At 37.6% G+C, this 26,552-nt stretch overlaps 3 protein-coding genes across 4 annotated transcripts in view; 1 reads left to right on the forward strand and 2 right to left on the reverse strand.

Moving 5' to 3' along the window:
• Positions 1-4,623, reverse strand: part of LOC117409445 (NAD(P) transhydrogenase, mitochondrial) — a 43,607-nt gene extending 38,984 nt beyond the window's left edge. Inside the window, exons 1-2 of the mRNA XM_058995656.1 lie at positions 4,489-4,623; positions 2,035-2,239 (exon numbers count right to left, since the gene is read on the reverse strand). Coding sequence (XP_058851639.1) covers positions 2,035-2,182 — 148 coding nt within the window. The 5' untranslated portion in view covers positions 2,183-2,239; positions 4,489-4,623. The remainder of the gene's footprint in view (positions 1-2,034; positions 2,240-4,488) is intronic.
• A 922-nt stretch (positions 4,624-5,545) lies between these two features.
• LOC131699232 (uncharacterized) lies at positions 5,546-10,693 on the reverse strand. 2 transcript variants are annotated; one of them, XM_058995658.1, is made up of 3 exons: positions 10,632-10,693; positions 8,667-8,746; positions 5,546-8,264 (listed from the first exon to the last, which is right to left on the reverse strand). In XM_058995658.1, the coding sequence occupies exons 2-3, from the start codon at positions 8,729-8,731 to the stop codon at positions 7,238-7,240; spliced, it is 1,092 nt and encodes a 363-aa protein (XP_058851641.1). In that variant the 5' UTR covers positions 8,732-8,746; positions 10,632-10,693; the 3' UTR covers positions 5,546-7,237. The 2 variants fall into 2 exon arrangements, with proteins under 2 accessions (XP_058851641.1, XP_058851640.1); XM_058995657.1 differs by lacking the exon at positions 10,632-10,693 and adding an exon at positions 9,325-9,443.
• Positions 9,712-24,572, forward strand: LOC117409675 (polyadenylate-binding protein-interacting protein 1-like). Its single transcript, XM_034015995.3, has 11 exons — positions 9,712-10,159; positions 14,091-14,266; positions 15,287-15,490; positions 16,264-16,376; positions 16,716-16,827; positions 17,768-17,893; positions 19,830-19,936; positions 20,293-20,410; positions 20,542-20,596; positions 22,240-22,333; positions 23,780-24,572. The coding sequence occupies exons 1-11, from the start codon at positions 9,943-9,945 to the stop codon at positions 23,877-23,879; spliced, it is 1,422 nt and encodes a 473-aa protein (XP_033871886.1). The 5' UTR covers positions 9,712-9,942; the 3' UTR covers positions 23,880-24,572.
• The last annotated feature ends 1,980 nt before the right edge of the window (positions 24,573-26,552 follow it).

The following is a 26,552-nucleotide window of genomic DNA, read 5'->3' on the forward strand; positions in this document are numbered from 1 at the left end:
CACACACACTCATGCACAAAAGAAACGCAACACTCAGCACCAATGGATTTAATCCAATATTTTAAAACATAGATATCAAACACAGAAAATCATGGTAAGTCTGAAACGTGACACACTGTCAAAATGAAACTGAAAGTTAGTATCGGGTATGACCTCCCTGAGCATTAACACAATCCTGGCAGCGTTGACGCATAGACCTACTCAGCCTCTGGATAGACTGCTGTGGGATGTTCCGCCACTCTTCCTGTGCAGCTGCATCCAGCTGGCGAAGGTTGGCTGATCGCGGTTGTCTCCTGAGGATGGCACTGGCGGTTTGGTCCCACAGATGTTCTATTGGACTCGGGTCAGGAGAAAAAGCTGGCCACGGCAAGACCTCGACATTGTTTTCTTGAAGTTGTGCAACTGTAATCCTAGCACTGTGTGGTCTTGCATTGTCCTGCTGGAAAATCGACACTTCCGGATTGGCTTGCAGGAACGGATAAACTGTTGCCTCAAGAACTTCATCAATGTATCGCTGAGCAGTAAGGTTGCCCTCAATCTGCACCAAAGGCGTTCTTGTGTTAAAGGAGATTCCTCCCCTCATCATCATCATCATCACGCTTCCACCGCCCCACCGGTTGGCTTGAACAACGCAACAGTAAAAATAAAGCCTGGGACAGACAGGACAGGCACGGCGCGGCGCGGCACGCGAGGCATTTTGCCACCTGTATCGCTGGCATTGCTTTCATATGGTGCTGGACAGATCAGCGCGGGATGATACCGCTAGTCCCACAGTGACGCTGAGCAGTACTGCTCAAATCAAATCCAGAGCAATTTTTTCTGACTGCCGATGGATTAACCAATCACAGCCAAGTGCTGACAACACGCGCTTGCCAGGAAAAAACATGTCTGCGGAGGTGTCCAAACCCTGAAGTGTTTAATCCCTCCCATATTTCATACATAGACAGGCAAGTCAGTATTTAATACATCACCCCTGATAAGCATCCTTCCTGTAGCCAATTTGATACCTTTCTTTTTTTTTTTTTGGAATTATTTCTGTAGTTCACTACTATTTTTACTAAATAATTGGCTGTAAAAGGATACACCTGAGAGAAAAACTAAAAACTTTGAAAAACAAACCAGTGTTTTTATTTAGTAGATCATATGGGGGGCATTTCAGCTATGGCCAAATGTTTTGCGTCACGCCCTATAGAATTAATAATGTTACGTTGACATATTGAAATTACATATCGCTTTGTAGTTTTCCAAAAATTGAAAAATGTGGCATTTCCAAATCTAACATGAAATACTGTACTACTACTGCAGACTTTTGAGATACCATTTTGTAGTTTCTTAGATTGCATGATGTTAAATAAAATATCGAAGACTAGTCATTCAAATTACATGTGTATACTTCACTGTATTCAGTGTGTGCAGCAGAAGCAGTCTTTATTCAAGAGGGCCCCTGAAATAGCCGCCTGCACCTGTTAGCACCCTTCCACGTCATAGCTGGAGCAATGACTATTAATGGCATGCTTCCACGCATGCTTTGAAAAGGGGCACAGTGAGCAGGTCATTCATTTAATAGATCTGTATATATGTACACTGTACTGCATGTTTATTCATGCGGTTTAAAAGAGCAATAATCACAGTGTAATGTACATATGAACAGTACGGCCTAGTTGCTGTACAACCAGCAGCAGGAAAGTCCCGTCTCCTTGAGGTGCCCTCTGCTTTTTTTTTTTTTAGCGTATTCAGTTATATAAAGTCATAAAGGTACAGGCATGGCTTTAGTTTACACTCAACAATATACGGTACGAGGTAGAAAAGTATATTTATAGCGACCATTTGTATGTATGCCAAAACAGCAGTGAGGACGATTGTAAGATTGGATCTTGACTGGATTTATTCTAACTTTGCACAAAAAAGGAGACATTACAAAAACAAGTTAATGTAAAAAAAAAAAGAAAAAAAGATTTTGTGGTAATGTACTATGTCGAAGTATTCATCATCCTCACACGCCATTGGAAAGAAAACGTGCTTGAAATGATTTACCTGGATTAACAGTGCTCTGGCACCGGAGGGCCTGGTGAGTTCGGAATAACCGCGAAGATGGAGTCTTCACCGTCTGCACCTTCACAGACAGCCTGCTGAAGACTGGGCTCGAGCAGCTGCTGACCACCACTCGCAGGAGGCTGGCCATTATACACAGGACGGGCTACCAAGAGCTGCTGCTTCTTTATGCCTTACCGTCCTCCTCCTGCAGATGGAAATGACAGTGAGCAGGTTTCAGTACCCTTGTGATATAACCTCCAGGCTCTCAGCTGATCGCAGACACAGCAATGCAGTATGGAATGTGGAGGGTTAAACATTCTGAGCAGCTGGCTGAAAAGATTAACCACTGAAGCTACAGCAAAATCTGCTTGTGTCTAATTTCAAGATGAACTCAGAAAAGTAATGGCTTTAATGGGTCCACAGTAACAGAACAAGTGGGTTGAAAAATATATAATTTGAGGTGTAAACTGTACTTTCGTATGTTTTTTTTTTATGTCCATTGTGAGTATTTTATCAAAGTGTTTCTTAAGTTTTGCTTTATAATCTTAGATCTTTTACTTCAATAAAACATGTTCCTTTCTTTTTCTATACACTTTTCTTGATTTTCAAACATAATAACGGAAGCCTCCAACACTGGACTATCTTAACATTAACAGAATAATTAGGTCTCTTTTCCATTTGTTGCTACCGTTTCAGATTTCTGCCCATGTTTTTTTTTTTTTTTTCTGTGGAGTTGTTGCATGTACATAGCTTTAAAGCTGGGTAGGGCTGTGTCACACACATACAGTGTATCCTTGCTGTACCCTTCACACTCTACTGCTTGCATGAGTCACACTGTCCAATTTATGCAAGATAAACACTCTGCATTTAACATAGGTAGGTTATTTATTTGTCTATTTAAAGTACCCAAACCCGAACACTGCAAAAATATACCCAGAAACCTAAGCATTGTATTTAAACTAAGTTTGATTGAAGAAATGTGTTTGTGTAAATATATGTATCTGAAATCACGGTTCTTCCTATTGAAGCAAACTTTATGTATAGTGTACAGCTGGTCTAGCATGATTTATTTTCCCCTATAGACAGGATGATTAGAAAGTAAATTTATCACATCAACGCACCATATCACCGACGTGGAAAATGTACTTTCTAATCACCCTTTGTAAATAATCTCTCCATATTCAAGAGGTAAAATACTGCTAATCTCTCCAATGCACTGTCATAATGTCAATTAGGCTGCTGCGAGTATAACACGGTTATCGGAATACCATGACAACATGTTACACATGAAAGGCAAAACATGATAGAAAAAAATTAAATAATGATCTATTCTGTCATGATGCCAACCAACATACTTTGGTGCCAGATCACAATGGGTTACCTAATGTCCTAAAATGTATTAAAGACATTCTGGAGGCTCTCTTTAAAAGGTTATCACCCCTAATGCCCTCCCAAGCTCTACCACTGCTACTGTAATACAGCATGCCTATTAAGGACAAGATATATAATCAAGTCAATTGGATTGTGGTTCTCTCACGCCTCAGACATGTGCACTGTGATTGTTTCCTCCTACACCGGCCTGTAGCGTTTGGCAGTTTCCATAACAACTTCCCACACAAAGGTAGAAAGCCCGTGCACTAAATACCACGTCAGCAGACCATCTTCTCAACACAGCACATTTGTACTGCAATACAAACCCGCCCTCAGACCAGCTTAATTGGCCAACTGTAATCTGGAATCCAATTGCTATCCTCGTTCCATTTTTAGAACGATTTATTTGATTGGTAACACATTTTGTCATTCAAAAATGATATAAAATTCACTTCATTCATTATCTGAATAAAAACATTCATTGACTTACAAATTAATAACTAAGATTTTATCGTCATTTGCAATTAAATCACCTAGCAAGACGTTTCTGTCCATCTGATCTTGTAAAGAAAAAGACTCAACAAAATTTGCATTAAAACATTCATACTGCATTGAACCAATTGTAATGAAACTGGTATTCTGATTTTCAGCTTATGTGTTTAAACTTTTAAATCGGATGCAATAAGGAGTTTGGCTTAGTCATTAATAATAACACTATAATAAGCAAAAAAAAGAGTGCGCTGTGCGAGATATAGCAAAGGAAATAACCCGCCACAAAATACTACTGTAGGTATGAATTTGTGTATCGTGGTGTATTTGGAAACATACGTTTGCAGTAGTTAGTCCTTGCTACACATAAAATCAACTTACAATAAATCATGTAAAAATAATAATGATGTTTTTGCCTAACTTGGCAAACTGGCTGCGAAGACAAAAAAAAAAAACTTCAAAAACCTCCCTAAAGAGATCATTACGCCTGCAAATCGATTCACATGTTTTTGCAATATTATTTAAAACCTTTAAAATGCATCAACTCGTCTATATTTTCAATAAGTAAAAAAATAAACAATCTCACTCACTGACCTTTAGGAAGCCGGGTAGGAGAGATTCAGCGGCGAAGCTGTATGAAGTTGAACTTCAATCCAGGAACGAATTCAATTGCTGCTGGGTCATATTCATTCTTGTCACGTGATTAGGGTTTAGCACACATAGGGGACACTACAGACCACGCCAAGTGTCTATGCAGACCGCTCTTTATGCTGTAGTTGCAAAAAATAAATAAATAAATAAATAAGTATTTATACACGTATATGATTTTGTAGTTTTTTCGGTGCATGACTCCTTTGTTCATCTTAAACATTTAGCAGTATTGGTATGTCTAATGGTATGAAATGTGCAGGAAAGTATAAAAAATTGGTATCAGTTTGTCAATGGGTTGGGTTATAATATAAACAAATACAGTATATAATATGCTTATTAAGTAAATTGGTAATAACATACTGTGTGTTGAATAGTAGCAATTAAAAAGAAGTTGAATAACCATGTCAAACAACTTGCCTCTGTTGGGTATCTAAAATTCTGCTGCATGATCTCGAGCATCTACTACGGCTGCAACGAAGGGTACATTTTGACCTTCGAAGGTTCGGAACACATTACCGAAGGAAGGTTCGAACCTTCGATGGTACTAAATTTGGTGTCGTCACCATAGCTACTTGTATTGAATTAAAAATCCTATTATTTTACATGTAATCTACATACGTGGAATAAAACGTTCACGTGTAGTTTAAAAATGCACTATATAGAACAGTATGTTTTTATAATTAAAATACAAATACACATTGTTTATTTACACGTAATTGATGCTGCTTGCGTACAGTAAGCTTGCATTGCAGCAGCACGAACTGCAGCAGACTTAAGTTAAACTTAATTTAACAGTCACAGTCACATTTTACTACAATAACAATAACAATAATAATAATAATAATAATAATAATAATAATAATAATAATAATAATAATAATATGAACTTACACTTGTCAAGTGTGCCTCGATGATACATCAACAGTCGCTTGCACAGTTTGCATTCGTGTTGGTCCTCTGGGCATTTAAATCCCAAACAGCAGAGGGGTTTCGAGACATTTCTTTCAATAGAGCTTACGCTATACAAAGCTTTGCTGTCGAGATGGCGAATGAAGACATTAAAAAGGTTTGCCTCTCGAGTTGGGCGGACGGGACTCAGTTTTTGGGGGCTGATTCGTGAAAGTGATTTACAGTATAATCGCAAATCTCGAAAAACTACTCACTTCTAAATCTTTTGTAGTCATTTTTGTATTACTTTAGTATAAATACATGTTAATTTGGATTCATATGTTGTTTTTTTCTGACTTTATGTGAACGAAAAGACACAATTCGCCCGTTTTCTCATTGGAAATAGGTAAATTTCAAAATATCACTGTCCTGGTCACAAAAGCAAAGTTTGTGGGGAATAATAGCCATTTTCTATACTTTTGATGCATAAGCAATTAGGAAATAACACTTACTACCCAGGAACCAAAAAAAAAAAAAAAAAATTGTTACATGGTGTAATAATAATAATAATGTGCCTGCCCTAGTCAAAAGATCCTATAGGATTTCATTTTTTTTCCAGTACAATCCAATAGGATTTCTATAATCCTATTGGATTATTTTAGTTTCTATTGGATTTCCTATAAGGTTCCTACAGGATTTAATTTTTTTCCAGTACAATCCAATAGGATATCAATAATCCTATTTGATTCTTTTAGTTTCTATTTGATTTGTTATAGGTTACTTTAAGATCTTTATATCAATAGGATTATTTAAATGGAATTCAGTAGTAGGTGAGTAGAGTACAGTAAAGTACTCAATGTACTGCAAAGGGTTAATCAAGCTCAATACTATTGGGTTGCAATGAGACATAGCATTTGTTACTTCTATCGATTTTTCCAATATTGACAACTTTCCTTACAATATCACATGGCTTTACAGCAATTATTGTCTCTTTCAGTACAGCTAATTTGATATGAGATGCTGCTGCTCTTCCTGTGCCAGCATCACTCCAAAAAAGTGCAATCTCAGTTTCATACAACTGTACCAAGATAAAAGACAGATTTGCCTGGTAGTATGGTACATGCACTATATACTTTATCAGACCAATATTCCCATTTTTCAGTTCAACTGTATAGCTATTGTGTTTGTGTCCTTTCCTTTTATTATAGCTCTGTCAAAGAACTCTGCTCCAGCAACACTGTCATTGGCAGCTGCACTACATAATGGTAGCAAAGTTAGTTTCTGTGATGCGTTCAGAGTTCTTAGGGTGGGACTGCCAAGTAGCACAAGGTTTTTTTCCAAGACTTTTGCATTTGTAATTAAAGGATATCCATGCACCCATTCATTGACAAACCTTTCAACTACATGGGAAATGTCATTCTCCGTTTTAGATTTTGTCAAAAATTGAAGCACAGATTTCAAAGTTACAAACTGATGTGCAATCTGTGTAGGAATATAATTTGTTCCATGGAACAACTTTTTAAGTTTCTGATTGTGCCCTTCAAAAGGAAAGGCAGAAGTACACCAAAGGGGGCCGTGCACCTTAACAGCATTGCACAGATGTTTAAGATGATGTACATTGTATGACATGATTGACATGCCGTACATTACAGGAATGTCTTTCACAAATTTGCTAATTTTAGATGTTGACATTGCCAATGCTTTTGAAACACATGTGCTCTTAGTTTGTGGATGCACCCATTTGACACCTTCTGTATTTATCTGTTCAGTATCATCAACAAACTGTTTTAAAAATGTTGACATTTCAGTCTTCTCTTTTCCAAACCTTGAAACGAATAGTTGGTGGTAATTCATTAATCACACACCGAATTGGCCACAAAGAATATGCAGATGACTTAAATGCAGGTACCCCATCACAGTTCCATAGTAAGGAAATGTCACTCTCTGTGAACTGGGGGATTGATTTATAATATGCTCCATTATAAGTGTCACCCTTAGCAGCATTTCTTTCACCTCCATCAGATTTTACACATTCTTCTTTTTCTAATATATTAGCAATCTGCTCTTTGAGTGATAAACTTACAAAGAAATGACCCTCTCTCATGCTACCTTCTCTATTCCACTCCTCATTACATTCACAGCACTGAGCGCTTTCAGAAGGCACGTAAGCCTTGCACGTTTTACAATAAAAATGTATATTTAGGGCGTCTGAAGGATTTTTAAACATCTTTTTGAACATGAACAATGATTGTGGTATGAGGTTGTTGTTTGGCAGATGTAGACTAATTAATCTTAACAGGTCCTCCAATGCAGAGGCAGGTAAACTGTACCTGAGTGCATATGAAAGAATAAGCACTGCTGACTGTGCAACTGTTAATTCAGACCCAGAAAAAAGAACTTGCTTCATAAACTCAATACCTGAAGCACCTTCAAAATCATTTTCATCCCCCAAATTATCCTCAAAGTTCCAACTACTTCCTTGCTCACTGTCATTACTGCAGTTATTAAAACTCTGTCCTAAACCACTCTCTTGTCCACCAGTGTAGTATACATTGTTTAATATGTCCTCTTCATCACTGTCATGGCTGTCTTCATTGATTCTAATAAAAAGCTCATCATGATTACTTTCATTGTCACTGCAAAATCTATGTTCCTTATCATTATACTGGATTTCACCTTGGCCATTATCATCCATACTTATGTTTTCATCTGTGTCTGTACCACGATTATCGGAATTAATATTAATTTCGCAGTGATCATGATGAGACAGTTTTATCCTCCACCTACTAGTCTTTGGGAGTGAACATTCCTGAAAATCTGGATCCAGAAATCTGTGCAAAACAAACATTGATATAATATTATAATATAATCTTGCAAGAAGCAACACATGTGAACGAATAATATATATGTGGGCAGTTGACAAGCCATGTCATTTTTGGAGTCCCAATTATTTATATAAGAAAATTAGAAAACAAAAAAATATTTCAAAATGATAATGCTCATTGTGATCTAATTAAGACATGATCTACAAACACTGAAATACAGTATTTTTCTTATAATACTGGTTTAAACACGTGAAACACTGCATGAAATTTAAGGTCTGAAGGTCTGTAAACTCCAGTAAACTACATGTTTACTATAGGGCATTTTCACACTTGCCAGTTCGTCCCAGGGCTCAAAAAGATATGGCAGTTTTCTTGATTCATTTTTTATGTTACAAAGTGACCACATACCTTTTATAAGGTGCGTTTAATCTTGCATCCTTCTTCCGATTATGAATGTCCTTGTTCTCTTGCATTGCACACTCTTTCCACTGGATGGGAATACACAAGATCATAATTTAGTAAAGCAATTTTAAAATATTTTTTGACTTAAACTATGAAAATAAAAATAACTTTCTATAAATTAGTATGGTACAACTGTATTATTAAATGTGCAGGTAAACAGTACACTATTAAACAAAAACGTTTGAGCACTACAAATGCACAGAGGGCAGCAGTGTGAAGTAGTGGTTAGGGCTCTGGACTCCTGACTGGAGGGTTGTGGGCTCAATCTTGAGCAAAGTGGTATAAAAATGATTAGCACGAAATGTGAGGCGCGAGGCTGCGGTGCAAAAACACAAGACAGTAAAAATTTAGCGTCATACAAACAAAGATAGCCCTAAACAAAGTGCACAACACAGGCAAATAACAACTTTGAAAACAGAAATGGAACACTTAAGTGGGCAGGTGCTATAGTGGAGGGAGGGATTAATAAATAGCCAAAATTTAATACAAATAGTAAATCTAAATATTTTTAGACTAAACAGTTTTACACTCTCAACACAATTCTCCAGCTGTGCTTAAAATCCTATATTCAAATGTTCTGTTCGTAAAATTAAAAAACACATACCAAGGACTGTGCAAAACAAAGGCAATGGAGGAACAATCACTCCAATACCAAGGAGTGATTTTTCCTCCATTTGCTGATATGTGATCAGTGTCCGTCCACTTTAGCACCGGCTCACTTAAGTCAAGTGTTCCATTTCCTGAATTTGCTTGCATGTTGCGAACATGTTATTTGCTTGTGTTTTGCCCTTCAGGACCACTGTAGCATGCCGCCTGTATTGGTGTTGGAAGATAAGATCACCCGTCGTTTAAAGCTTCACATAATTGATAAATGCACGTATCTATAGCTGATGACGCTGAATTTACAAAGGAATCTAACACAGCATTCAGTCTCCGAAAGATAAGTACCGTCTGTACCTCGGAACTGTTTGTTTTCGGACTCCACGCCTCTAGTAGTCGCAGTCATTTTTGCTGCTGCTGTATTGCAGCAGGAAGTCTCACTCCGGAACGGTAGCGTTTGTTTAGTTTCGATTTCCAAGTAACATACAATAACAATAATAACGTACCCAGGCCAATATACGTGATAATAATTTCACCCACGTCGATTCTGTTTATTACGACGAACTGTCTGTCCGAATGCGGCTGCTGTGAAGCGCCACAAAGGCCTCTTTCACTTGCGGGAATGACGGAGAACTTCGATCGTGCTCCCGGGGCTGGACGGAACCGGGCAAAGCCTAACAGCCCCGGATTGGGAGAGCAGGCGATCGGCCGGATCCTTGTGTCTGGGGCCGGGGGAGCGAGTGGAGATGCGCAACCCAAACAGTGTTTTTTCCAACAGGAGCCACTCAGACAGCCGAGAACGTCCCCTCCTCCAGTGGTAGAAAACAATGCAAGTGCAGGTAACCAAGACATGATGCTTCTGAAGTGTTTCCCAAATGATAATATAATTAATTGCAAAGATGCTGCACATGGTGTTCAGAAAATAACGTTTGAACGTAATTTATTTTATTAAGGTACAGTGTATGTGTAGAGCGCGTAACATGTACTTAGTTTGAGTTAAGTAGATGACAGAGTAATTGTAAAATTACGGTAAATAATTTAATTGCTGACCTGCTCGAGTGGGGGTGTGCAGACCTGTGGTAATTTGTCATAACACTGAATACAATTGTAATACATTTTATTAACAACTTTTTTTTTTTTTTTTTTTTTAGCAAAAGTAGTCTTTGCCCACGAGGAAGTATTTTATATTAAATCGTGTGACAGTAGTTACAAGACCAAATCCTGAGAATATCATCCTATTATGAATTAACCCCGCCTGATGCTGAAAAAATTCAGCACCTCAATAGACCTCGCACGTTATTTGGAAAATACCTGTCGTGGTGCAAATCGATCTTCATTCAGTGGTGTCTAGGAGGAGACTGGTGATCCTATACCACCATAACACTTATTGCTGTGTGGGCCCTGCAGTGTCCAGCGCTTGCTTTTGTTTTATTAAGTGTTTGTGTGAACGTTCTGTGCATTAGAATGGGTATAGCTTTATGTAAACTATATGGTTATTAATTTATGTTGCGTGTACTGAGAGGGGACATGTACACATTGCCTTGGCCTGCAGCTGCACCTATTTAATCTCTCGTTTACCTATGTGAGGTTCCCTTGCTTTATAAAACCCGTTTTCCCGCAACTTTCATCGGCAGTGTTGACATGGAATGGGCCGTCATGTAACCCGGTGTGCAAACTAACACAGGTTGTTTTACAGTGTGGCAGCAGTTCCGTCCATTTTATTTTTGTTTCTTCAGATTGTCTACAAAATTAGGATTTAGTTTCCCTCTGATTTGAAGCAAAAGTAGGTGCTGATAAGAAGAAAATGTAAACGTGTAGTTTCCAGTGTTGGGTGGATAAGAGTGGTATTGTGCAATAAGAGGTTGGGTGTTAAGGCTATATAATATGGCTCTTTTTTTATATGTTCTCCGCAAAACCGGTGCGTAAAACTCAATCAAATATTAAACTGGGGTTGCTGCTGTTTCCTTAGAGGTCTACTATGAAAAGAACACAGGTCTGTTACAAAGGTCAAAGGCTATGCTTGTCCTGTTCTGTTTCCTTCACTTACCCCCAGTTTATTTTCCCCTAGTGTATTTGTCAGTCTTCCCTTCTGTCTAAATTGTGCCCACAGCCCTAAATTTAACACATGCCACTACTCATATTATTGTTAAGATGAGCCCTTCCTCAAGTTTTATTACAAAAAAATCTGCTTTCTCAAAGGCATCAGTTTGAATTTTTGCATCCGTTTCCTTACCAGCGTGTATGTCTGATTTTGGGGATATCTCTAAGGCGGATGTAAGAACTGTGCATACAGAAGGGTAATTCCGTATCAAATCAACAAGAAATTCTAACTTGACTATCTTATATTTTATTAAGTATTGTTTTTGATGGAAATGCAAAACGGCAGGTGGCTATCTTGAATACTTTCAGAGACATGGCCTATCGATTATAGATGCAAGGTATCCTCTGCTCAGCCATCTTCATGGATGTTTATTTTCATGTGATATTTGTATTAAAGTAGGGTGGTTGTTCATACAAAGCTACAGTAAGTTACACAAACATATACTGAGCATCAAAAGAAACGTATCACTTATATTTGAGTATCAAAAGAAACGTATCACACATTTGGATAAAATGCACTAGATGTGATCGAAAAATGACAAACTGTCTCAGTGCAGGTGCAGTGACTTTTTATTGTGCTGACCAACAATTCACATTTTACTGTCTGAAGTTATGGGGGTGACGGGGGATACTGTGTAAGTCACAGGGTAGTAGCGTGTGTGGCCACCATTGCAAGCAATACAAGCAGTACGTCTACGCATGCATTGCACCAGGTTTCGGATGCTGTCTTGTGGAATCCTGGCCCATTCCTCTTGTAGTGCCTGGATAAGCATCTGCCTGTTCAGTGGTCTCCGAGCCCTAGAAGCCACATGTCCTCCAAGTTCATCCCACAGATGTTCAATTGGGCTTAGGTCTGGGGAGTAAGGCATCCTCTCACGTTCGCATTCTGCAAAAAAGCTGTCGTGACACGAGGAATATGTGTTGTCTTGCTGGACTGTTGTCACATTAGGATGGGCTTGCAAGAAGGGCACCAGGTGAGGCCTTAGGACTTGGTCAACATATCGCTGTGCACTCATGTTGCCATCAGTCACTACCAGCGGAGTTCTGTAGCGACTCGACACTCCTGCCCAGACCATCACACTTGGACCTCCCCACCGATTGGTCTCTCGTACACAACAATTAGCGTATTGTTCACCACGTCTACACCATACTCGCTGACATCCATCAGGGCAGTCTATACAGAATCTCGATTCGTCACTGAAGAGGACCTGGCTCCACTGAAGGCGAGTCCACCTAAGGTGTTGTTGGCACCACCTCATCCTGTTGCGATGGTGCACATTGCTGAGCACCGGACCCCTGTGTGGTCGTCTGGCCTGTAGATGATGACTGTGTAACCGCCTTCTTACAGTTGAACTGCTGATGCGTGGATTGTTACGACCTGCAGTATCAGATGCTGTTCGACTAGCAGTGCGAAAACGATCACGAAGATGCTGCATAATGATCTGTCGATCTTGGCCAGTTCATGGCCTGTCATTGACAGAGTGTGTCTGGTTACACTGTCTCACCAGGTTTGAGATTGCTGTCTGTGAGCACCCAAGACGGCGAGTCACAGTACTCTGCCCTAGTCCAGCCTCCAACATGCCGATTGCACGAAGGTGCTGCTCTCTTGACAGAAGTAGCATATTGTTTTTTTTTCTGTGATTTTCTTTATTGCTTTTATTCAAGCTTGCAATTCAACAGCTGAAATCACTCCGATCAACATCCAATCAACTGTCTCACTAATTAGGTGATTAAGTGCATATGCTTCAGTCAGTCACTGAAGCGTGTCATGGTCTAGGATGAGTGATCGAGTGGTTAAAAAGAAACCAAAAAGTTTCGTCAATGTCCATAGTTTATATACTTTATTTTTTTTCCGAAAATAAATGTGATCATTTTCTTTTGATGCTCAGTATACAATTCACTGGTGACTGAAAAAGGTGACGCTTTCGAGCAATTTCTTAAAACCATGACCAGTAACAGGATGCGTAGAGGTTCATTCTTCAGTGTCGGAAAGAAATCGAAGATGAGGAAGCTGAAGATGTTTCAGCACTGCTTGCTTTGACATGGAATGGTCACGATACCTTTCCCTTGTAGTTTATAGAAGTCTTCTATTCAGTAAGTTTCTCTAGGGGGGAAATGTCACTTTTGCACAGTAGCAACTTACTGAATGGTTATGTACCTGAGACATGCTCTAAAACCATCTTCTGCATAAATGAACAATACAGGTCAGATGGTAAACAGAATCGTCAGAAGTTAAACAATATGGCTGGACGTTTTGGAAATTATAGGCGAACAAAATAACATCTTTATTTTTATATTGCGTGTTTCGTAGTGGCCCACCATCACAGAGCACTTTACAGAGGAAGGCTGTGAACTGTGCATTATATGCAGAGTCACTTACAATAGGGCACTGATTTAACATCTCATCCGCAGGATGGAGCACAAGGAGGTTAAGTGACTTGCTCATGGTCACACAGTGAGTCAGTCAGTGGCAGAGGTGGGATTTGAATCGATGACCTTCTGGCTACAAGCCCTGGACTTTAACCACTGGACCACACTGCCTCCTGAGACATGTACTGCATATAACACATGACAAAAAATATTTCTATATTTTATTATAGAAACGGCAATATATAAATGTTGAGGTTTACTGTGAAATAGTTTCTTTTCACATGCTTTTGTAATGTACAGTTTCAGACAGTAGAAGAGCAGCCAGAACCCCCCCTGGAGCACATGAGAAGCACTCAGCACACAACAATAACAGCGCACCAAGAGTCAACCCCCAAGTGGCAGACGTCCTTCTTGCAGATTCAAGACTGTCAGCAACAGCACCAGAGTTCTACCCAGCAAATTACAGCTCATACACAGTAAGTACCAAACTGCAATGTATGATCTATAACCTAACCAGCAATAAATATTTTAATAGAGGTGGAGCAGAGAGTTAAAGATAACAATTTGCTGGAGATAAGTTTCATTCTTGTGTGTTTAACCGTTTAATACTGTTCTCATTGGTATCCTGTGCTGTAGGGCAGTTTTATCCAGTGTACTTAGTTTGTTTTTCATCCTTGGCTAGAGTCACTGCAGTACGTAGATTTTCTTAGGTCATACAGTGATTATAATATATTTTGTACAATATTTTGTTTTAATGTCAAAGTCTGTTTCTCTTTATGGTAAAGTGAAAAATACCGATGTTTGCAGGCGATCGACAGGCTTATTAAATCATATGACATGTCCTAAAGTTTCAGCCTATTTATAGCTAGAATAACACTGTGTGATATTCAGACACATGTGTTATCCAGTGGCCTAAGTCCACTGCAGTTTGTGCTGCTGCAATACAAGCTTACTGAATATATCGCAAGGCGCATCAATCACGTGTAAATAAATGTATATTTTAATTAAAAAAACATGATTACTGTTCTATATATCTTATTTCTAAACTACATGTGAATGTCTTATTCCATTTAAATGGATTACCTGTAAAATAGTTTTTTCAATCAAATATAAACAAGTAGTTATGGTGACGTAACCAATAAATTATGCAAATTAGTACCATTGAAGGTTCAAACCTTTCTTCGGTAATGTGTTCCGAACCTTCGAAGGTTAAAATGTACCCTTCGTTGCAGCCCTACAATAAAGTTAGCCCTAGGATTGAACCTTGAGGGACCAGAAATAATCCAATGAGTAGTAGACCCAAATCCATTTACCTAAACAAAAAATGAAGAGAACCACAGCTGAAGTTGCATGTGAATTGTATTTCTGCCAGTAAGGAACAATCAACCAATGTAATTATTGTAAGTCTTGGACTGCCAAACCTCTCTAAAACTACTGAAATACAAACAGAAAACATAATTGTGTCAGTGGAGATATTATGTGCCATTTCTTTTCAGGATACATCTTTTGAAGATGGAAGCGATAGCTTTTCCATACAATCTGAGCCCACTCTTTCGGAATTTGTGCAAGATTTCCTAAGCCACTTGAATGATTCCCCGGGAGCTTTTGAGACTGACATTGAGCACATCACTGCGATGCTGAATGGGTGGGTCACTACAGACGAGATGCTTCACGAACTTGTAGAACTAATCTATCAACAGGTGTGTTTCTATTGAGCAGCTTTTCCCTAGTGTTTAATGACCGTATAGTAAAGGCAAGTTTTGCATGACACAGTAAATGTATATTGAGAACTGTTTCAGTACCTGATCATGACATTGACCCTTCACCCATGATCCATGGCCAAACTGAAAACATAGACCTTCAATGACAGAGCTTGGAGTTATACAGTGTTACCGTTAAGAGGTAGAGAAACGAGTTAACCAACAATGTAAGGATCCCAGTGGACTTGCCCACCAGAGCACACTGGAAACAGGAATTTGGCAACTAGACAGTGTGTGTATTTGTTTCCGGTTCACAATGGGTGTTCAGATTGGATGTGCTTGCCTGTAAGTCTTAAGATATATGATCCTTGTATGCAAAACACAAATCTGCAAAACAAGAGTGCCTGTCTGTAGTTAGATAAATGCACACCAAGATTGTATTCTTCTTTTTGAAAAATAACCTCAAACTGAAAAAGCTAATTCTGATATATCCACCCACCCTCCAAAATAATATTTGACAAACACAAACTCAAAAATATTTCTGAAGTCATAATCTAAATCGGTCATTGGTGGCATCCCATAGCTATTCATTTAAGTAGACATTCCTGGTTGATTTTTCAGTTGACATTTTTGATTGCTTTACAAAAATTAAAAATATATGTAATTGATTGGGAAGAAAGATGCAAGTTATTTTAACCATACTCTGAAGATATCCACACACTTTCACTTCTTGTTTTCTAAGGTGAAGTAACCCTTTCCTCTTTTGTCTTCAGTCCACATTGGTCCCGAACTTCTCATACACAGGAGCACGACTGTGCAATTACTTGTCTCATCACTTAACTATGAGTCCCCCAAGTGGCAATTTTAGAAAGCTGCTGCTTCTGAGGTTAGTATGTGTGTTCACATTAACTGCTGCTGTTCCCTAACGAATAGTGCTTCATGACGCCAAACGCACTCATCATAGTCACTTAAATGAGGCTAAGAACTTGCATTGTTTTAGCTTATGACCATTAATGTCTTCAAATGAGCCATTTATTGTTGCTTAGAATGTGTTAATGTTTGACATGCTGTTTATCTCCTAAGATCTAGATCCTCTATTGATGGTTGTTTGTGGAAAATGTGCTTTACATATGCCTTGAGTGGTTCAATTGTAATGGTTCTCTTTTGAAGCACAATTAGTAATTTAGTCCCTTTTTAAAACGTATGAAGTTGTAATTTTGTATAGATGTCAGACAGAGTTTGACAAGAGAGAACAGGCAGTGAAGGAGGATGAAGCCACTCGGAAACGTTTTCATTCTTTTGTGCTGTTCTTGGGGGAACTGTACCTGAACTTGGAGGTAAGAGTGTGCTCATGGTGTTTTATAGCAAATGATTGCTTGTATTTTAAACGTAACTGAGCGGGAGTTGGGGAGAGATGGGAAGAGATGGGAAGTTCTCTTTAAGGGTAATCAAAATCCAATTGCTGTGTTTTTATTTGAGTCACATGCTTATTTTGACTGATTCCAATTTTATAATAATAAAAAATAATCCCTTTGTTTTCATTTTTTGCTAAGCTGTCCCCACAGTGTCAAAGACCAAACTATTTGAGGTGGTGGCTTCATATTTTAGTGATTTAATATCATTCACTGCTGGTGTAATATGTGTGTTGCGGTCATGTGACCTTTTGAAGTTACAGCTGCATAGAGACTGTACACTCTGAGCTACTGTCTTAATGTTTGGTAAACCGATGTATTCTTTTATATTCAAACTTAAGTTCCAGAGTTACCAGAGTTAAAAATGAACACAGCTACAGTGCTTAACTTCAGGGTCAATGATACAGACCACATGCTTTGACACAGGGTTTTTATAGTTGGTACACAGCTGCATTCTATTCTTTCAGATAAAGTTCTGTTACCAGTGGTGTCCAGTGAACATTAACCATTTGGTTGCCACATTCTTTTAAACCTCTCACCATATTATTGATACAAATAACTCTTTCAGAATGCATGTATAAGCTGTATTCTATAGTTCTCAATAAATCCATTGCAGTTGGTGTCCATTGAAAACCTTTTTACTGCCACATTTTTTTTGACCTCTAGTCATCAATGATACATATCACAATCCATATTCAAACCATTCGATCTGAGATGACATACGCCTTAAATGGTGCTTTGTTTTTGTGCACAATAACTCCTTTTTAGTTTTAATAAATGCTTTTGTAAAGCTATATGAATGATTGATCATCCTTTTTTTGTTCAACAGAAAATGATATCACAAGTCTTGTTTTGTTACCTGTAGATAAAGGGGTCAAACAGGCAGATGAACAGAGCTGAAATTCTTCTGACTGGTCTTCGGGACTTAATGAATGCACTTTTCTCTAACCCTGTTGATGGTAACCTTATTTGTGCAGTGAAGCTACTAAAGGTAATAACTTCATAGCACTGGACTGAGGACATTTGTATTGCTTATCATGTTTGTATTAAATGTTAGGCAAGGATATGGGTACTTTTTATTTGACAATTAAAACATTTCAAACACTTACATTTTTACCTTTTAATTTGAGAATGGCTCATCTAGCTGATAAATATACAGTACTGTGCAAAAGTTTTAGGCAGGTGTGAAAAAATGCTGTAAAGTAAGAATGCTTTCAAAAATATACATTTTAATAGATTATATTTATCAATTAACTAAATGCAAAGTGAATGAACAGAAGAAAAATCTAAATCAAATCCATATTTGGTGTGACCACCCTTTGCCTTCAAAACAGCATCAGTTCTTCTAGGTACACTTGCACAAAGTCAGGGATTTTGTAGGCATATAGTCGGGTGTATGATTAAACAATTATACCAAACAGGTGCTAATGATCATCAATTCAATATGTAGGTTGAAACACAATCATTAACTGAAATAGAAACAGCTGTGTAGGAGGAATAAAACTGGGTGAGGAACAGCCAAACTCAGCTAACAAGATGAGGTTGCTGAAGACAGTTTACTGTCAAAAGTCATACACCATGGCAAAACTGAGCACAGCAACAAGACACAAGGTAGTTATACTGCATCAGCAAGGTCTCTCCCAGGCAGAAATTTCAAGGCAGACAGGGGTTTCCAGATGTGCTGTCCAAGCTCTTTTGAAGAAGCACAAAGAAACGGGCAACGTTGAGGACCGTAGACGCAGTGGTCGGCCAAGGAAACTTACTCCAGCAGATGAAAGACACATCATGCTTACTTCCCTTCGCAATCGGAAGATGTCCAGCAGTGCCATCAGCTCAGAATTGGCAGAAAACAGTGGGACCCTGGTACACCCATCTACTGTCCGGAGAAGTCTGGTCAGAAGTGGCCTTCATGGAAGACTTGCGGCCAAAAAGCCATACCTCCGACGTGGAAACAAGGCCAAGCGACTCAACTATGCACGAAAACACAGGAACTGGGGTGCAGAAAAATGGCAGCAGGTGCTCTGGACTGATGAGTCAAAATTTGAAATATTTGGCTGTAGCAGAAGGCAGTTTGTTCGCCGAAGGGCTGGTGAGAGCGGTACACGAATGAGTGTCTGCAGGCAACAGTGAAGCATGGTGGAGGTTCCTTGCAAACATACAGCGAAAGTCATTAAGAACTATCTTCAGTGTAAAGAAGAACAAGGAGTCCTGGAAGTGATGGTATGGCCCCCACAGAGCCCTGATCTCAACATCATCGAGTCTGTCTGGGATTACATGAAGAGAGAGAAGCAACTGAGGCTGCCTAAATCCACAGAAGAACTGTGGTTAGTTCTCCAAGATGTTTGGGCCAACCTACCTGCCGAGTTCCTTCAAAAACTGTGTGCAAGTGTACCTAGAAGAATTGATGCTGTTTTGAAGGCAAAGGGTGGTCACACCAAATATTGATTTGATGTAGATTTTTCTTCTGTTCACTCACTTTGCATTTTGTTAATTGATAAATATATAAACTATTAACATGTCTATTTTTGAAAGCATTCTTACTTTACAGCATTTTTTCACACCTGCCTAAAACTTTTGCACAGTACTGTATATGCACAGCTCCCTTAAGGGAATCAGAATCAATGTCACAGTAATGTATTGAGGACTATATGTTGGAGACCACCTTAAACTCTACATACTTTGAAAGTACCTTCGTCACTTTCAGTCTGACACCTTCCCCAATGAAAGCCTGCCGATTTCTATTCTATGCATAATAAAGGGCCTTATTTTGAAGCAGGTGCAAACGAATAAAGGTTTTCACAAATGTTACTGTTTAATTACAACGTAGTAATTTTTCCCTCCAAATAAGTTTGAATAATCCAATGTGTTTTTGGATTGCATGAGAACCTTGTTTTTTTAATGATTGTACTCTTTTGAATTCCCCTCAGTTAACTGGGTCTGTTTTGGAAGATGCATGGAAAGAAAAAGGAAAATCAGATATGGATGAGCTTATTCAGAGAATTGAAAATATCGTGCTTGATGCATCCTGCAGCAGGTAGGATACTTGCTAACAAATGGTAGGAATGCAGAGGTGGCAGAAGAGTAGCATCCCCTAAGAAGCACTTTTAAAATACTGCATCAGGCCACTAGATGGCAGTACAAAGCAATACTAAAAATCACAGAACAACACTAAAGCTAGTACAGATCATATGTTACTTTGCACCATAAAATAAAATCTAATTGGTTTGAGATGACTTTAAAGATTTGAAGGTTGTAATAGGTATTAATGATAATCATAATGTTGGTTAAAGTGTATTAAATTAGCCTGGGGATTTAGCCAGCTCAGCACTGCTGACTTTTATGCAAGCTTCTAGTCTCTTTTGCCAGTATTGTACCTCTGTTTTGTTTTAGGGATGTGAAGCAGATGTTACTGAGGCTGGTGGAGCTGAGGTCCAGTAACTGGGGGCGAGTTCAGGCAGCAGCAGCTTGTAGCGAAGCCACTCCAGAAAATGATCCCAACTATTTTATGGTAAAGCTCAACAAACTGGCAAATATATACTCCAGTTTGTTGTTGTGGATGAATATATATATATATATATATATATATATATATATATATATATATATATATATAAAATTTCTTTTTTTTCCCCCAAACAGAATGAGCCAACATTTTACACAGCAGACGGTGTACCTTTTACTGCAGCTGATCCAGGTATGTTTGAATAAAAAAAATATGTAACTCAGAAAACAACCTGTGTATCTTATCCTGTATCTTATAGCTGGGTATTTAATCCCTGTATCCCACAGGTATAATATATTAATAAGAAACAACCCTGGGATTTCATAAAACACATTTTCCCCTGATTTAGGACCTGGTGCCATATTACAAAAGCATCCAATGGGACATCTTCAGATACTTCATGTCCTAATTACAAGTTTAGGAGAGTTGATATTACAGAAAATGCTCTACTAACTTACTTACCTATCTTAATTTAAGATGGCATATTACAGAACATTCCTAACTTGGTCATTTCCTAAGTTTCTTTCCTAACATTAAGGACTTGGTGGAACCTTTCCTATCTGTTGCTTAAAATTGTTAGTTTGCAAGATCTGAACAAACCATGCAAAAAACAAAAAGAGAAAATGATGCTCATGTATTATTGTTCTGCTTTAGATTTTAAGTTTTGTATTGCACACATTTCTGGGAATTTAGGTCTTATTATATAAAGCATATTCTATAGTGAACCATATAGACTATGCTGTATATTAGTATATTTTGGGATGCGTACCTTTTAACAGTAAGCTACATCTAGATCTAGCCCCATCTCCTGTGAGAGAAGGTGATTCATCGTGTTATGTACGGGACAGCATGGAGTTGGAGTTAGACACGCTCATGTTGGTGATTATGTTGATTGATATTTTAAGGTTTAGTGAGGAATAAGATATGAAGTATCCTGTGTTGATTCTGTTGTGTTATTGTATTACAAAGCAAGACCATTGAACTATAACCAGCGGCTCATGTGTAATGTAACTCGAAAATGACTTGTTTGGACTCAATCATGTACACAATTATTACACACTTTCTTTCACACCAGAGGCACGAACATCATGGTACTGTTCTTATTTTTAGCTTTACTTTAGCCTGTGAGATATTGTTGTGTGTTGGCATTCCTAATTAATATAAAATTGTGTTTGACTGAAATTTAATAAGTTGTGTTTTTTTTTTTTTTTTTTTTTTTTTTTAATACCGTTATTTATTTATTGTTGTTAACTAGATTTTATTGTAGATTTTTCTGCGATCAAAACCTTATTCTCTTCCTGAGTAAAATTTAGAACCCTGTGTTTCTTTGCCACACTTTTTTGCCAAAACTGCTGTTTAACTTTAGGTACAGGCAAAGCCCGCCAATCGTCCCACTAAAGCGACATTTTGTATTTTTATCATGCCTACAAACTGAAAATGACTTGCACATTTTTAATAGAGGAAAATCGGTTCCCATTAAATCGTCTCACTAAAGTGGTCATCCTGTTTAGCTGGCATGTACTGTACCAAGTTAGGAAAAATCCTATCCTAGCTATGAAAGATAAGATAGGAAAGCAAGTTAGGAAATTGTTCTGTAATATGGCCCCAGGTTTTCCATACATCCAAATTCAAGTCCAGCAACACCAACATGTATAATCTTTATAGCTGAACTAAACTAGCATGCTAAGGTATGCACATTAGTGCACTGGCCTGTCCCATTTTAAGTCCTATGGATGTTTTGAACATGGTATTACATACAGGTATTACATGAGCAGTGTGATCAGTCTGCTTCCAAAGAAAAGCTTGACATCACTAATAAAATTATAATTTTCCAGACTATTCTGAAAAATACCAGGAGATGCTGGATCGTGAGGATTTATTTCCAGATTTCTATGAGGAGAATGGTACACATCCTTACAGCGGTGATGCGTAAGTCTTGCTTTGATTATAATTACAAGTGGTGTTTTTTATAAAACCTTGGCAATACTTGAAAAGTTGGTATATTATGGTTGAGTTGCATAATAAATTTGTAATCATGTCCAACTGATATGAAACTTTGTATGGACATTCCTGCACACAAGGTATTGTAGTCATGCTAGTTTGTGGAGACCAAAGTGTCGTGCATGGGCATCTGCTACAATACATTTCACCTGTTTTATACTTTTTCAGAATCACACAACACAAATATACTAATCTGTATATTTGTGTTGTGTGATTCTGAAAAAGTATAAAACACTCCTGCACACTGTATTTTGCCAAATATCACTTTTTTTTAAATTCTTTTAAAAGAAAATAGAAACTAACATTTTGGTCACAAGACCTTCGTCAGAGCACAACTTGTAGAAGCTGAAGACACATATTAGTAGAGGTCACAAATCAACAATAACTTAGCACAGTTAATTAGCACTTAACCTTCTAAGAACTAGTCATAGGCTTCCACTTATCGAAGTACAAACAGATTACATTTTTTAAGAGGATGTACACCTATTACAAATGAATCTAACTTTAATAGATTAGTAGATTCGTCATTTCCAAAAGGCAAATAGTAAAATGAAACATAATTTACAGTGCTATCCAAGCAAAGCACCTGTTGCTAACTGATCAGCAATAATAAAGGAATAATTTAATATTAAATTACAAAAGAATACCTATTTAATAAATAAGTATAAATATTTGTGAAAATTCAAAACATTACCACCATTTTTATAAAAGCTTATACAGTGCATTACAAGGTAAGTTAGTCCACTTGGTAACCCTTCAAAAATAATTGTTACATTCTTCATTAAATCTATAATTCGTTGGTTTGAAAAAGCCTTCTATATAAGACAAGTGTGTCTACAAAAATAATTTAAAAATAAAATACATTTTCATAGGATCTACTCACACTTTTCATACTTTATTTAATCAAAAAGTAGAAATATTTTTATAACATAGCTCGCAGATCAAATTCATCATTCCGACATTTGATTTTCTTATTTTAATAAATCTGTTAAATCGAACATCAGGTTTTGTAATGGTTTTCACAAAAAAAAACAAATTCTGAATCCCATACTAGCTCAAAGAGCAATTCAGCTGAAATACACAAAAATGTATGTTCTAGAACAGAGACACTGTTCAGCTTTCTCCTTTGACCGCCTATAAAGTAAACTTTGGTTTTATATAGATTGTTAGCTGCACCTAATCAACCTAAATTTTACACTGTAATAGTTGACGAAACGGAAGTATTCTTAAGATTGAAATATGCTTGTATGTCACAATAGCCTTGATGAAGGTTTATTATTTATTAAAGTGGAGATTTAAATGTCCATAATCAATTGTATTTGCACTATCATGGTCTTAATGAGTAGGCTGTAACAGCTGTTTGTTTGCTTTCAGATACTTGGATGATGATGATGATGACGATGAAATGGACCCAGAAATTGAAGAAGCCTTTGAAAAATTCTGCTTGGAATCAGAAAAGAACAGAAAACAATGAGCAAAAAGTAGACTAGCACAGAATCCTTTTATGTTTATACTGCAGGAATGTTAGCAGCTGTAAAAAAAAATAAAGTATTACATTTTAGCAAAACACAGGATATGCTTACATTTTAAGAAAGTTATCACATCTCCGCTCCTTTTCTTTCGTTTTTATATAGCAGGGATTTCTGTTAAACTACAAGGCAGCACATCTTTAAGCACGTACTTCAGCAAACTAATGGAATACAGCTTATTGAACCAAGATATTACAGGTACAAAAAAAATAATTTGAATTAAGAGAATAAAAATCTAATCCCAGAGAACAAAATGTTTGTTTTTTAAGTTAATGTGGATGTTACAGTATGTTTGGCTGCAATAAATCCTTTCTAACAAGAATTGCCTGATTTCTAGTGGAATGTTTTTATATAGTCTTTTTTTCAGGAATCGGATGTCTTGGGGGTGAAATGGGGCTCTTGTTGAGCTCCAAGTATCTAAACACGCTTAAGGAAAGGGCTTTGGGTTAAGTGTAAAACATATCTCAATGTTTGTTTATTGTGTTACTTAATAAAATATTAATTGCAATATTAAGAAAACACATGTTCTGGATAAAAATATTTGGAAAGTACTGAAACTGTACATTCATTTTTATACACTGCATTACTTGTCTCTTTTGTTAGTGTTCTGAGAAATATGATTAAATCCTTTATTTTAATGTGTTTTTTCTTTTTTGTTTTCTTTTCAAAAAATATTCTTTTCATGTAATGCTAAACATGGTCCAGAATGCACTAGGTTCAAAGCATTTCTTGTAGCAAGCTGTGGTTTCCATTACCTGATGGTGCTTAAACCACCTTAAAATACCGCAGAACATGAGGGTCGTCATTCAGAAAATTGGGGACTCTAATATGGTGGTTGTGCACATTCATCCATCTGTCTGTCAAACTCTTAACTGTCTTGATTTTGCTTTATTTGTATCCATTCGGGTACTGTGTGATGATTACGTGATTCTTTTTAAGTTTAAAAAAAAAAAAATCTTTGTTCCTTTTTTCATTTGTTGAATACACAGGGTGATTGATAAAAAATGTGCATCACAGGTACACAAAGTCAGGAACATTGCTGGATTACAGGACAAAATTGGAAAGAATGTGCTAATACCCGTTGGGTAACTGGATTCAAAATAGTACCATGTGCCAGACCAATGTCGGAGCTCAATTTAAACATGTTCTGTATGGTTTTATATATGGTGCATTGTTTATGAATCACCCTGTACAGTAATGTTGGCAACAGCTAGAACACTTACTGGGTTTGATGAGGATTTCCCATGGCTCATCCAAGCCTACATATAAATCAAGGCATGCAAATGAAGGCACTGTGATGAAGGTATAAAAGGATCCTGTTTTGTTATGCTTGGTATGCATATAATGCGAGTGTGTTGTCTAGTAAACTTGCACTGGACAGTCCCCAATGAAGAAAATCCTTATTTTGACCTAACAAGTCAGTTATGTTTGAAAACTAAGATGAGGTGAGTGTAGTCTAAAATCCTGGAATATTCCATTACCATTATTGCAACATCTCTTCCCTTTAAGTTTTAAATTTAAAATTATTCACAAAATGCATAACCTATTTTAACAAATATATAAATAAATACAGGTCTTGTTATATATATATATATATATATATATATATATATATACACACACTACCGGTCAAAAGTTTTAGAACACCCCCATTTTTCCAGTTTTTATTGAAATTTAAGCAGTTCAAGTCCAGTGAATAACCTGAAATGGTACAAAGGTAAGCGTTAAACTGCCAGAGGTTAAAAAAAAAAAGTTTAGGTTACCAAAAACTGAAAAATAATGTACATTTCAGAGTTCTACAAAAAGGCCTTTTTCAGGGAACAAGTAATGGGTTAACAACTTACAGCTGTTCTGCAGCAGTGGAAGTAAATTAAGCCTTGAAAGTTGATACTAACAATTCCTACAGGTGTCCCAACTTTTGTTGATTACTTACAAACCCTCTGTATAAAAGCAGTGTTGGAACAGACTGTGTTACTACACCCTCTTAAGCATTATTTGGACAGTATTGTACTGCAGGAAAGTATATTGCTCTCATAATGGCGAGAAAAAGGCAATTAACAAAGGAAGACAGACAGACCATTATAACCCTTAAAAGTGTAGGTCTTTCCTTTAGAGAAATTGCAAAGAAAGCCAAGGTGTCAGTGAGTACAGTTTCCTACACCATCAAAAGGCACTTGGAAACTGGAGGAAACTCTGACAGGAAGAGGTCTGGCAGACCCAAAGCCACAACAGAATCAGAAGACAAGTTTCTGAGCGTCAACAGCTTGCGTGATAGGTGGCTCACAGGACAACAGCTTCAAGCACAGCTTAACACTGGTCGAAGTAAGCAAGTCTCAGTTTCAACTGTGAAGAGAAGACTTCGAGCTGCAGGTTTGACAGGTCGAGTGGCAGTAAGAAAGCCATTGCTAAGATGGCAAAATAAGTAAAAGAGGCTTGCCTGGGCCATGAAGCAGCGCCAGTGGACTACTGAAGACTGGAAGAAGGTCTTATGGACCGATGAATCAAAATTTGAAATCTTCGGTTCATCACGCAGGGTTTTTGTACGCCGTCGAGTAGGCGAAAGGATGGTTCCTCGGTGTGTGACACCAACTGTCAAACATGGAGGAGGAAACGTGATG

This window comes from Acipenser ruthenus, chromosome 2 (assembly GCF_902713425.1).
Source record: "Acipenser ruthenus chromosome 2, fAciRut3.2 maternal haplotype, whole genome shotgun sequence".
NCBI lineage: Eukaryota > Metazoa > Chordata > Actinopteri > Acipenseriformes > Acipenseridae > Acipenser > Acipenser ruthenus.